Source organism: Cyprinus carpio, chromosome B8 (genome assembly GCF_018340385.1).
Source record: "Cyprinus carpio isolate SPL01 chromosome B8, ASM1834038v1, whole genome shotgun sequence".
NCBI classification, from domain to species: domain Eukaryota; kingdom Metazoa; phylum Chordata; class Actinopteri; order Cypriniformes; family Cyprinidae; genus Cyprinus; species Cyprinus carpio.
Window position 1 is genome coordinate 24,622,435 of NC_056604.1, and position 14,854 is coordinate 24,637,288.

A 14,854-nucleotide genomic window follows, 5' to 3' on the forward strand; every position below is an offset into this window, starting at 1 on the left:
AATATTATTACAATTTAAAATTACTGGTTTCTATTCGAAAATCTTCTTCATTTGATACAAAGCATGAATTTTCAGCATCATTACTCCAGTCTTCAGTGTCACATGATCCTTCAGAAATCATTCTAATATGCTGATTTTCTACTCAATTATTACAATTATTATTATTATCAAAAAATAGCAAAAACAGTTAAATTTTTTCAGGATTCTTTGATGAATAGAAAGAAAAAAAAAACAGCATCATTTTTAAAAAGAAATCTTTTGTAACATTAGAAATGTCTTTACTGTGACTTTTGATATGTTTAATATGCCCTAAATGAAAAGATCCAAACATTTTCAAATTACACAAATAGACTTTTATAAATAATCAATTAAAATAATACTAAATAATAATAATACTAAATACCACCAGAAACTGAATATAAATATATAATCATATAATATTAACATATTAGTATTATATAAATACAAACAAAGACTAATAGAATTTTTATTTTTTTTGTAATGTATCCATAATTAACAGTTCAGTGTCAAAAATTCCAATTTCCATTCATCACAACAAACCATGTGCTTTAATATTTGAATGTTTAATTTTCATACTGCATTCAGTTGTGTAATCCATTTTTTATAGTAGTTAGTATTTGGTATTTAGTGAGTATGCAGTAACTATTCCTTACTCCAAATACCTCTGTTTCTCTTTTTGTGCTGCTCAACAGAAGTTTATATCATTTGAACAGTGAGAGGGATGGAGGATACTAGCAAAAGGTGCATAATTAATGCATCTCATAAATGGCTCAGAAAAGACAGAGGGTGTGTGTGTGTCGGAGGGATGGGAGAGAGAAACCTAAAAGAGAGAGAAAGGGGTAGCACCACAGCCAAATGCTGTGTCTGCTGTGTTTCCAATGGAGTGAGCAGAGGAGAGAATATTGGATTTGCATTCCAGAGGTGTTATTTCCTGCTGTGAGACAGAGAGAGTCTGTGCGTCCTACCTGTCTTTGTGCCGACGTTGCCATCTGAATCTGGCAGAACTTAACAGCTTGATCTAATGCTACATCCTCATCCACCTACAGAGAGACAGAAAGTACGAGAAATTACGTTAGTGGAGTTAGGATCTGACACAACAACACAAAAACAACCACTAGAATTGACTTGCATTTTTCACATATTAGGCACTTTAATGCGGTCTCATGTCATGTTTACAATCATTTAGAGTTTATAACCAGAAAAACCATTTTTACACAATAATTTGGAAACTCTGAATCATGTAAAAGGCCTGATGTCTCCTACTTGACTGTTGCTGTGTTATGTAAAAGCAGCCTCAACAGTTCAAAGCAGTCAATTTCTGTCATTTAAATGTAGTCCATGTTGTTAACTTGTTGCAAAAGGATAAATTAGTGAATTAATGTACCGATTAAATAGTCTACTGTCATATAAACACAAAGCACAAATGGATCCTTTTTTTTAGCATTATAAGCCTTGGCATGGGCATAAATAATTTGTGTGTCTGATGATGTAGTTCAGAGCAGAATCTCATAATTATGGTAATTCAAACACAAAATGAACAAGAATCCAGAATTTTAGAGCGAAAATACATTTAAAAGAGTTTGATGTAGACATACTCATCCACAATCACAATCCTAGACACATGAGCACTTTAACATGTGACTGCCCATGTTTATATATAAACGTCCATTCAGTAACATGACAGAGACAAAGTTACGCATTTGACGTGCAAAGAGGTCAGTGAATCATTTAGCGAGGTCATTGACATATAAAAGGTCAGGTTCACATATAACTAAATTACCACCAATTTAGTGCAACTAACGTTCAATTATAAGTCGTCAAAATGAGACAGTTATTTTTCAGGATTCTTTGATGAATAGAAAGTTCAAAAGAGCAGGGTTACTCAACTGTATTTGAAGAGAGCAAACCTCATTGGTTCTAAAATGTCAAGCAAGCACTTTTGACCTTCCTTTTACCATACTGGATGTGTTTCAATGATGGGTTTAGAAAAACATAAAAATGAGTAAATGATGACAGAATTTACATTTATGGTCTAACTTTAAAGTTTCTGTCTATTTGTTACACAAATCTATTATATCAGATCTATGATATATAATCTATAAATCCTTTTGATTTATTCCCCATTTCCATTTTATTATTTATTTATTTTAATTTTTTTCTGTATTCCACTTTTTTCCATTTAAATTTTTTAAACTCTCTGTTTTAATGTTTAAGTTAAAAATTAAACTCTGTTTTAATGGTTAAATTAGAAAATATTAATGCAAATAAATGCATTTTAAGGCCCAATAAAATTATTTTAGTTTTTTTTTTTCAAATTCAGTTTTATTTTTATTAGGGATGCACAATATTGGATTTTTGCCGATATCCGATATGCCGATAATTTTTTTAACTCATTTTTGCCAATAGCCGATGCCGATGCCGATACCGATATATAATTATTTTAATTTTGGTTAGTTTTTAACAATAACTTATTTGTTAGATTTAAATAAACAATACTTAAGTTATTTTATAATTACAGCACATAGAAGATTTGAAAATAACTATAAATAAACTATATATTAATCACTGCATTTTTGTTCAGAAATAGCAGTGGTAACCTTAACATTTTATTTTATGATTTAACATTTGTAAATGGTCTAAAGCAAAAGAGTAAAACATATTACACATTAATGAATAAATCAGTATATATACACAATTATTTAATTTAAGTGTCATGTTTTTGATTTATTTATTTATTTTTTCCTGTAAGCTATAGCTTGACCTATAAATCAAAACATACTCATGATTTTATGGCATCAATTACTGCTTTATTTAATCACAAACACAGTCTAAATATTATTTGTGTATTTTGCTTTAATTTTATTGAAAGTAGGCCAACAGCGCCCCCTACAGAATTAAAAGTCCTTACTGCCTGGCTTTAGGACCTGGGGGAGGCTGCTGCTGCACGTGCTATTACTGTTTACTCCATCAAACACCGATTAGTCATTCTGCAGGTGCATTCTAAGTTTAAATGCAGTGATCCAAAACAGTGAATCTAATCATCATTCAGGCAAAACTTTGCTTCAAGAATGAGCCATAATGCTGATTAATTGCAAGCACACCTTGCACATGTGAGTTAATTTATTCCTGCAAGACATATCGGCATAATTTTTCATATCGGGCCAATGCCGATATTTACATTCTAAGCCATTATCAGCCGATTTCGACATTGGTTCGATACTATTGTGCATCCCTGAATTTTTTTTTTTTTACCCCAAATTCTGTTTTACATTAATTGTCTGAATTCCATTTTAATAGTTTCATTAAATTTTAACGATAAAAGCATCTCTAATTAATTGATATTCTTACAAATATATATTTCGTTTTTCAGAAATACTGTTTCTGGTAAGCAAATTCTAGTAAATATTCCTTAAAAAAATAAGGCTTTAATAATAGTTTATTAGTAGTAGTACTATCATTACGTTTAAGTATTTTAGTCACAGTTTCTTCAAGTTAACTTCGTCAACTTTTATTTTGACAGGTTGCTGCAAAGACCTTTACATTTCTGTATGTATATGATATGACGATAGTTTTACTCAAAAGAAAAGTTAAAATGCTAATAAAGTTACAAAGGCGGTGTTACAAAGGGTGTTAATGAACACCTGATTTTTGAATTTTGAAGGCAAACATGAAGTCCACTCCAGAAAACAACCCCCATAAACAGTCCTATCACTCATTAGCCAGTGCCTGTGTGAAAGCCAAGTAAGCTGCCAGAAAAGCTCTCAGAAATCAGTTGATGATGATTTCTGGAAGAAGAGACCCACGCTAATGAAGGACCATAATCAGATCATCTACAAATATGGAATAAAAAGCAGCGTGCACACACATACACAAACACAGGCAGAGGTCCCGAGAGGATGCAGTACGAACAAAGAATCGCTACCAGCGCTATGATATGCCAAAATGAGCAGATGGCCTTTATGGAGTCCTGAAAATGAACAAGCTAAACAAAGTTCTGTCTGTACAAAACACCAAGAACTTACACAAACAAATAAAATATGCTAGTTTAAAGCAGTATAAACAAAATCATCCATCAGATTGCTTCAGAAGTCATATGTACTACTTTTAGCTGGGTTGTTTTCACCATTCTGGACCCAGACCTAGTCATTCTCACAGAAAATGGCAGCCAAGATTTATTTATTGATTTATTTTTTTATTTTTTTCAGAATTTCTTATTTTGTCTTCCACTGACTCATACTAATTCAGAACATGACTGCGTAAATGATGACAAGTGTTTCATTTTCAGGTGAACAAGCCCTTTAAAATATCACTGATTAGACTAGTTCTGAAGCTCTTATTGATTTCTTAGATCCTCCCAAATCTGACACACAGAGGCAGACGGGTTATAGAACAAAATGACCTAAATAGACCTCTACTGTTGTGCTTGTGGTCATGGCAACCGGAGGAGCCGGCTGAAATTGGGCATCCCTGGTGTCTGTTTTATGTCAGATAGTTAAGAGTATGTTGCTTTCTTTTTCAATAGCATTTGGGAAAGAGAAAGTCGACAACGTCTTCACTAATACATAATCGACGACCAAATTCCTTTAAATAAAGTATCAGGACACTATACTAAAGCTATACCATGGATGCATTTAGCATACTTGCTAATGCTGATCCACCTTAAGTTGTCCTAAACTTAATCTAGATGTGTGCAGAGTTCATAGGCGCAGTTTTGTTTTTGTTTTTTGCTGGTGTGCATGTGTGAGTTAACTGTTAGGACTTGTTCCTCCGGTTGGTGTGGTGTGAGATTTCAGATGTATGAGTCAAAACACTGCGCAACAACCTCGACACCGCACACCACTCAGATGCACAAGGCAACACTCTTAGCACCAGCACACACACGACATACAGATCTCACAGTTTGAGCGGTTAAAAACATCAACTAGCCTGAGGTGTTCAGTGTAACTGTATAAACAACAGTAATCAAAGGACCAGACACATACTCATTCTTCATTATTTATGCGTTTTAAAATAAATAAAAATACTGATAAATCATATGTAAGCACAATTTCAACTAATCTTTAAAAAAAAAAAAAAAAAACAGGTTGAGAAGAATTTTAAGTTCATGAAACATGAGGTTAGTGAAGTGTGTGAACTGATTCTAGCTTTGTGACCACTTGCATTAATGACAAACTTTTTCCCCAAACTATTTAAAGCAGCTTTGACACAATCAGTATTGTATAAAGCGCTATATAAATTAAGGTAAAGGTGACTGACTGCTTTTTGAAAACTGACCTGAAAATGAATTTTCCAACGTAAACTCGTAAACCTTCAATGCTTTGGCGCAGAGACTTAAGTTAAGTGCTCTCTTTTTAAAGAAGACCCTTGGCAGATTATTGCTGAAGTGAAAAATGTTTAAAAAGTGAAACTTAAAAAATAAAAGTTATGGAAGTTTATGTTTATTATTATGAAAAATGCACAAAAATATTATTATAAAACTTTGTAGGAAATATATATTCGCCAAAACATGTTTTACTCTACAAAATCAAAGGCAAAAATCTAAACAAGTTGTGTTGGAAATTTGAAGTTCATATTGCAAAATATGAGCTTTCAATAAGATTTGGTTGGGTGCAGTACCAAATTTTTCCACTAGCTGAAATTTGATTCTCATTTTTTCCATTGCCACAGCAAGGAGTACAAGTGTGACTATTTTTCAGAATGGTTTTACCTTTTTGAATCATTTTCATGATTTTGTTTTTTATTATTATAATTTTAATTCTCATTCTGATAAATTAAAACATTACAAAAGGTATGGTCACATTTACCACCGTTTGGCAAATGTATAATAAATAATTAGTCCAAAAGCATAAACGGATGCATATTTCTTTAGATTCGGTTGGACATGGTGTTTCTATGCACTTATGCACAGTACAGAGAATGCAGCTCAAGATGAAGCCATGTTCTTTCTATATGATCAGCACAAAATAAGCCCATACAACAGCTTTATGATGACTGCATCTCTGCAGCCGACATTACCAGAGAAAGCAGTGGCAGACAGGGTCTAATCTTAGGGTCTGTAGCTGCTTAATCCAGGACTTCCTGGAGCTTAAATGGATGTTTGTGATGTGGATTTAGTATGGGAAAACCTTTAAGGCTCATGATCACATGACATGAATTGACCTCCAAAGTCGAGATATGCTTTCAATGTGACAATATACTAAAAGGGTTTCTGTTATAAGTTAGGGTTAGGGCATGTAAACCTCATGCAGTGCATTCTGATGGCTTTGATGTCCAACAAAATAATTTAGTAACATTAATTTTCCACAAACTCATTTTTGGTAATACTTAACTTAGTAAATAGTAGGGCTGTCCTCGACTAAGGATTTTTCTGGTCGACTAGTAGTCGTTCATTTGAAGCATTAGTTGACGTTAGTTGCATTAGTCACACGTTTATTAATAAACCATTTAAATAATTTTAATGAGCTTTTAATTGGCTACATAGCCTAATAAGTACTCAAAGTACACACATAAAGCTTGCCACAGCGCACCAGCAGAAGTAATGATTATGAATGTGTCAGTGAAAAACAGTAAGGAGACTGCATTAACATTTGAATAATTTGATAAACTAGTGCTTTCTTTGTTTTCAGCTTCAGAGATGAAGTCGGGTAAACTGACTCGTCATCTCTGCAGTAGTGATGTGCCTGTATGCAGGTTTCATATGGATAACATAATCTGAGAATATTTGTTTTCCATTTGAATCGTTTCATTTGAATGTAGAAATGTCATTCTCTATAGATATATTTTTAATGTCTGTAAGGCAAAGGTACACACAGAATTTCGCTCTCAAGTTCACAGAGACCAAGATGGCAGAAAGCGCGTCCTGTTTGCTTTCATAATTTTACAAAAGCTCGCTATTGTGCTCACACAAATACAAACACACATAAACGTAGAGTCTTTACAGATTCAAAATATGTATTACATGTATCTGTATGACCAAAAATTACAGAGTATTTTATGAGCAATTGAGCGCACCGGCGCCTCCATCTGTCCTGCAGTGAGCTACTGTTCAGCTCACACCAGCTACAGGTGGAGAGGAAAGAGAGACAGAGCCAATTCAGTGGATGGCGATTATTAAGAGGCCATTATTGACAAAGGCCAGGGGGCAATTTGGCCAGGAAACCGGGGTTATACCCCTACTCTTTACGAGAAGTGCCATGGGATTTTTTAATGACCACAGAGAGTCAGGACCACGGTTTAACATCTCATTTGAAAGATGGTGCTTTTTGACAGTATAGTGTCCCCAACACTATACTGGGGCATTAGGACCCCCACAGACCACAGGGTGAGCACTCCCTGCTGGCCTTACTAACACCTCTTTCAACATCAACCTAAGCCGCGTTTACCCAGGAACTAGGGACTTTGGGCTGGTACTTGGTGTGTTTCTATTGCAGAAACCAGGAACTAAATAAAGTTCCGGGTAAAAAAAATGCCCCTCAGAAAGTCCCTGTTGTCAAAGTAGTACTTTTTCAAAGTTCCGGAACTTTCGGGGGTGGGACTTGGGCGCTAAACATGCTGATTAGTTGAGTTCACCCAGCATTGTGATTTCAACCACCATTTATTCGGATCATTTGCAAAATATTACTGTTATTGTGTCACGAAATGGAATTTTAAAAGTATTTCAGGCGAGAATGTAGTTGTTTAAAACTCAAATCTATGGTTTATTTATAAAGAGTTTATTTATAAAGACAAGTGTTTCGCTGATTTCTAAGACGGTCAGCTCCACACGATCAACGGGAGCTCAGTGCTCATGTATCCGCCTAGAGCACTCTCACCTCAGCTAGTCCTTCTGACATTTGCCGCTGGCTCTGATGTTTCCTTAGTGGTTAAACATAAAATATAATTCGTTTTGGGTAAATCTAACAGGTAATCTTTGGTCTGTATTCAATTTATCTATATGTTATAATGAAAACAAAAAGAAGCAATTGATATAATATTTTGTTTCATTGTAATGGCTGTATATATACACATTTCCCTGAACTAAGTACATTTTTGCTGCTTTTATTATTTTTAAATGAAAAACGAAAGGAGGCAGTGGTATTTCATATCATATTTCGTTTTATTGTAACTATACAGTGAGGAAAATTGCAGTAGCCAACGCGAGCTGACTGATGTTATCAAGTACGCTGCTGTTTGCAGAATTACTGGACTTGCGTCATCGCGGACATCACACTCCCGAGTCGAATGCACAAAGTCCGAACTACCGAGGATGTAAGTCCAAAATTTGCATACTTTGTATTGAGAAATGCGTGCAGACCTATGTCACCAGACTATTTGCTTAATCTTCCCAGTACTTTAGACCGCGGTGGAAGCACAGAAAGCAACAGATCTGGGGGGAAAATAGTTCCTGGGGAAAAAAAAGTTCCTGGTACAATTGTTCCGGGTAATTTCGGTGGAATTTCGGTGGCACTAGTTTTCCCAGGAGGTCTCTGTAGCTGCTTAATCCAGGACTTCCTGGAGCTTAAATGGATGTTTGTGATGTGGATTTAGTATGGGAAAACCTTTAAGGCTTATGATCACATGACATGAATTGACCTCTAAAGTCGAGATATGCTTTCAATGTGACAATATACTAAAAGGGTTTCTATTATAAGTTAGGGTTAGGGCATGCAAACCTCATGCAGTGCATTCTGATGGCTTTGATGTCCAACAAAATAATTTAGTAACATTCATTTTCCACAAACTCATTTTTGATAATACTTAACTTAGTAAATAGTAGGAATGTCCTCGACTAAGGATTTTATTGGTCGACTAGTAGTTGTTCATTTGAAGCATTAGTTGACTAACCGCACGTTTATTAATAAACCATTTAAATCATTTTAATGAGCTTTTAATTGGCTACATAGCCTAATAAGTACTCAAAGTACACACATAAAGCTTGCCACAGCGCACCAGCAGAAGTAATGATTATGAATGTGTCAGTGAAAAACAGTAAGGAGACTGCATTAACATTTTAAATAATTTGATAAACTAGTGCTTTCTTTGTTTTCAGCTTCAGAGATGAAGTCGGGTAAACTGACTCGTCATCTCTGCAGTAGTGATGTGCCTGTATGCAGGTTTCATAAGGATAACATAATCTGAGAATATTTGTTTTCCATTTGAATTGTTTCATTTGAATGTAGAAATGTCATTCTCTATAGATATATTTTTAATGTCTGTAAGGCAAAGGTACACACAGAATTTCGCTCTCAAGTTCACAGAGACCAAGATGGCAGAAAGCGCATCCTGTTTGCTTTCATAATTTTACAAAAGCCCGCTATTGTGCTCACACAAATACAAACACACATAAACGTAGAGTCTTTACAGATTCAAAATATGTATTACATTTATCTGTATGACCAAAAATTACAGAGTATTTTAAGAGCAAGTGAGCGCACCGGCGCCTCCATCTGTCCTGCAGTGAGCTACTGTTCAGCTCACACCAGCTACAGGTGGAGAGGAAAGAGAGACAGAGCCAATTCAGTGGATGGCGATTATTAAGAGGCCATTATTGACAAAGGCCAGGGGGCAATTTGGCCAGGAAACCGGGGTTATACCCCTACTCTTTACGAGAAGTGCCATGGGATTTTTAATGACCACAGAGAGTCAGGACCTCGGTTTAACATCTCATTTGAAAGATGGTGCTTTTTGACAGTATAGTGTCCCCAACACTATACTGGGGCGTTAGGACCCCCACAGACCACAGGGTGAGCACTCCCTGCTGGCCTTACTAACACCTCTTCCAACAGCAACCTAGTTTTCCCAGGAGGTCTCCCATCCAGGTACTGACCAGGCTCAACCCTGCTTAGCTGCAGTGAGCAACCAGTCCTGGGCTGCAGGGTGATATGGCTGTGGAAATGCATCATCACAGTCTATAAAAAGGGTCAAGAGGCTTTTTCTCCACTATGATACCAGGACAGTTACATTTTTAATTCATAAACTCACCGTATTCATCCATTCAATACATATTCATCAAAGAAGAGGTCAAAACACACTCACATGAAAAACAAAATCTCTTTTAAAAAAAAAAAAAAAATATGGGAAAAAAATTTTATTCTAATAATATTATTTATTAAATAATCATGCCATTTTTATGCATAAATTAAATCAAGATGGAGTGTTTACCAAAAGTAAAGTAATTTAGTTTTTTTAGTAATGCAGTTCTTGTATGGTAAAACTGAATCATCACTGAAGCTAAATAAGTGAAATATCACTAATGAGCGCAACACCATTCATAAATGCTAATGACTGTTGAAGGCCAGTGATAAAAACATCTGTCCACATGATTGCATGAATAAGGTGTGAGAATGTCATTTCTTTTTTAATTACTGCCAAGTTGGACTGAGTTCACGGTTTCATTTCATGTGTGTGTATAACTGTGGTTACCATTATTTACAAGACTGATTATAACTGCTTTATTACAAAACCTAGTGTGTGGTCTATGGATGCAGCACTTCATCAAAGGCCCTCAAAACACTCCCAATGTGAAATCTGTTAAAAATGTAGGCAACTTAATTATGCCGCCTACTAAGATATCACACTTTAGCCAAATTCTAAAGCAGTGCCACATATATCTTTTGCAGGGAAGGTAAACTCAAGAACGCACTGCAATAAGTTCATGAAAAAAAAAACAATCCAATGCATTATGCATGTAGGCCCCAAATGAAGTGAATTGTTAAATTCTTCACGTACAATCTTTCCTCAATCAGTGAGGTAAAAATGGGCCAATTTGAGCCGTGAGTCAGTGTCCAGGGGCCACATTAAAAATCTCTCTCCTTTCCACTGTCATCTCAATCAGAGATTTGCTCTTCACCGGGTGAATTAGACGGTGCTTCATAACAAACAACCGCAGGACACGAACACGCTCAAAAACATGCATAAACACACGCAGAGACAAGCACTTCAATTAGACTCAGGTACTGAGACAAACACACACACTCAGAGAGCAGTTGCAATTACACAGGCAGGGGAAACGAGAGGTGATACACTGTAAAGAGAGATAGAGGCTGATAATGGACTAGATGAGTGCTAGTGTGTGTGTGTGTTAGGGCTGGGCGATAAATTGAATATTAGCAATAAAATCTGAATAATTTTGAAGACGATGAAAAATGTGAAAATATCGGAAATATTGAATATTTCAAATTCAAGCATACTTTCCTAAAAGACCGCGCTGATCGTCCAAAAAAGGAACATGTTACTGCAGACTGCTCTACAAGCCTCTACTACGATAGCGTTCATGAGAGCGGTTGCCAGATAACAATAGTTTAAATCCCCGAATCAGAGCTTCGCTGTTACAAGGATACATTTTCTTCCCGGTGTTTGCTTATTTTAAGCAATCTGGCAAACATGCGCACCTGCTCACTCCTCATTGCAGAAGCACCACCGATGAAGATCTGAAAACACTAACAAGCTGGAGTTTAGCGATCTAATGAAAGCGTCGTTCAGCCGGTCTGTGTTCTGTCATGAGATCTAGACTGTACTGTTTGCGATTGTGATCGCTGAATAAATGCACTTACTCGACAGCTGATATTTGAATAGAGAAACATAGGCTATGGCCATTTGGAATTACTATTAGGGAATTTCACTGTTATATTTACCAGTTTTCATAATATAGACAGAGAGAGTGCAAAAGACTTTGGAAATTATATATAATTTTTTTTAATATATTGCCCAGCCCTAGTGTGTGTACTGCCAGCTAGAGCCATTTACCTCCTATCCTAATAACAGACTTTAATGGCAACTTTGCTAGTTTGTTTTTTACCTTGACATAATTAAATACAGAGCTCAACATTTGATGATGGCATTAAGGGAAAAGGCATAATGAGACATAATAACTTGGGTTTTGTTATTCAAAACAAAGACACATTTCAACAGTAACCTCTTGGGCTTCCTCTGCTTAAAAACACTATGAACTTAACTAGGTGGCACAGAAGATTTTTCAGCGCGCTGGTATGTGGCTTACAAGGTCTTCTTGATGGGTACTAGATGGTTACTTAAGCCGCATTTCCAATGCTGGAATTTTAGCCAGGAACTAGGGACTTTGGACTGGTACTCGGTGTGTTTCCACCGCAGGGACCAGGATCTAAATAAAGTTCTGGGTAAAAAAAAAAAAAGTCCCTCAGAAAGTCCCTGCTGGCGAGTTAGTACTTTTTCAAAGGTCTGGAACTTTCGGGGACGGGACTTGGGCACTGAGCATGCTGATTGGTTGGCAGCATTGTGATTTCAACCACCATTTATTCTGATAATTTTCAAAATATTACTGTTATTGTGTCATGAAATGTAGTTTTTAAAGCATTTCAGGCGATAATGTAGTTGTTTAAACTCAAATATGCGGTTTACATATGAAGACAGACAGCACCTATTTAAAAATGTGTTTTGCCGATTTCGGAGACGGTCAGCTCCACCAGATCAGCGGGAGCTCAGTGCTCATGTATCCGCCCAGATCAGTCTCAACTCGGCTAGTCCTTCTGACATTTGCCGCTGGCTCTGATGTCTCTTTAGGGGATAAAGATAAAATATAATTCATTTTGGGTAAATCTAACAGGTAATCTTTGGTCTGTATTCAATTTATCTATATGTTAAAATGAAAATAAAAAGAAGCAAATGATATAATATTTTGTTTCGTTGTAATGGCTGTATATATACACATTTCCCTGAACTAAGTACATTTCTGCAAAAATAAAAACTAATAAATGAAAACGAAGGAGGCAGTGGTATTTGATATCCCATTTCATCTTATTGTAAATACACAGTGAGGAAAATTGCAGTATCCAAGGCGAGCTGACTGATGTTATCAAGTATGCTGCTGTTTGCAGAATTACCGACTTGCAAGTCCAACATTTGCGTACTTTGTATTGAGAAACGGGTGCAGACCTATGTCATCAGACTATTTGCCTAATCCTCACGGTTCTTTAGACCGCGGTGGAAGCACAGAAAGCAACAGGTCTGGGGGGAAAATAGTTCATGGGGAAAAAAGTTCCTGGCACAATTGTTCCGGGTAATTTCGGTGGAAACGCGGCATTACTGGCCCATATCAAAAGCGTCCATGTTGATTGACTTGAATAATTAAATTTCATTTAAATATTAATGAGTATTAAGTTATTAAACAGTAAAAGCTTTTACACTTTGAACAGAATCTTTGTAACAATGAAAAATGTTGTATATTGCCGTGATATATATCATTTAAAATATTTAATGTAATATAAAATATATTTACATTTAAAATATTATTTAAATAAAAGATTTTTCAAAGGTTAAATTAAATGAATAGTTAGTTACTTTCACGCAAAAAAAAAACATTTACAATGTAACAAAATAAAAAAACAACTGTCACACGAAAGTATCTGATTATTGATATGTATAAAAAAAATTGTAAGAGAGTTTTAACTGTCACTTTTGCTCCAAATAATTCATGGCATGAAGTATTAATTTCTTACTGTAAAAATCATACTCACTCTCTCTATATAGACACACACAAACATAATTATACGTCCACTTATATTTACGTCATTTACATCAAGGTTTCCCAAACTGGGGTTCATGAAGAAACTGCAGCAGGTTTGTGGGTTTAATGAAAAGATAACTAATAAATGAAATCATAAAAATATAAAATTAAAATAAATCATTTTAAAATAAGTCATATTATAGTTGAATAACCAACTGAGTGATAATTCAAATAAAAATAATGTGTTGAGTAGTTGATGCAATGTTGAAATGCAGAGAAAGCCTTGAAATAAAAAAAAAAGATATTTATTTATTTATTTATTTATTTATTATTACTACTATTACTTGACTTGTAACTGGTCTTTGTGTAAATGTCCACAAAACTGAAAGACTTTCTGAAATGTGACTAAGTGGTATTTTATTTTAGAAAAGAATATTTAAAAGTTGAAAAATAAGAATGAGGGAGAATCTATAAATTCTAAATTATTTATTGCTATAGAGCAAATAATACGAGAATAATGCAATCAATAAAAAGTAACTTTAGCCTGATTATGAGTATTTTGAGATGCAACAATCTAATTACAAGTACTTGATTTTACGTAATCCAGATTACATGTAATCATTTACTACCCAGCACTGTGTACAACATGCTAATATATTCAACTGGTATTCAAGGGCGTTCAGGGCTCAGTGGGTAATAAAAAGCCCAAAACCGGTCTTTTTAGACCTCACCAATTCTTGGTGAATTCTTATACAACAGCGTACTTGACTCAGCACTATGATGACAAATGTTATGGAGCTCGTGTGCTACACTATCATTAGCTACACCAGTAATTTTCCACAGTTCCATTTGTATTCAATTGGCTCTGGCTTGCTCTCCCAAGGGATGCCCTAATGTCTGTATAATATAACATAGTATAGCTCTATCGCACTCGCAATACGCATCCCACTTTACTGCCCGCTTCGTGACTAAAATAATTACTTTTACTAGCTGTTTTTGCTAAGGAAAGCATGAATATTAATATTGCTCACATTTAGGGTTAGGGAGTTTTGTTCAACTCCTTGTACTAAACAGCAGGTAATTCATCCTACACCATTTATGCTACAGAAGATTTACACCGAAGGAGGACTCGAGTCATATCTAGAGACCAGAACATCATAGACTCGGACGTGGGCTACACACACACACAAAAATGACCCAGAACACTTTAGTAACCGCAGACTGGGAAAGCACTAGCGATACGTGGCACATTTCACGTACAAACACCACTTGAATTTTATTTTGTAGGTTATCTTCCTGGAGTCTGACACCAAGTAAATATTGCCCGAGATGTTTCACTGACAGCAACAAAGTCTTTGTTCTATGCCATATCAG

General features: G+C 35.4%; 1 protein-coding gene across 4 annotated transcripts in view; it reads right to left on the reverse strand.

Annotated features, from left to right (window-relative positions):
* LOC109087811 (calcineurin-binding protein cabin-1) overlaps positions 1-14,854 on the reverse strand; it is a 91,413-nt gene that overhangs the window by 14,872 nt on the left and 61,687 nt on the right. For all 4 annotated transcript variants that reach the window (XM_042730214.1, XM_042730212.1, XM_042730215.1 and 1 more), the window contains one exon: positions 987-1,061. In XM_042730214.1, coding sequence (XP_042586148.1) covers positions 987-1,061 — 75 coding nt within the window. The remainder of the gene's footprint in view (positions 1-986; positions 1,062-14,854) is intronic.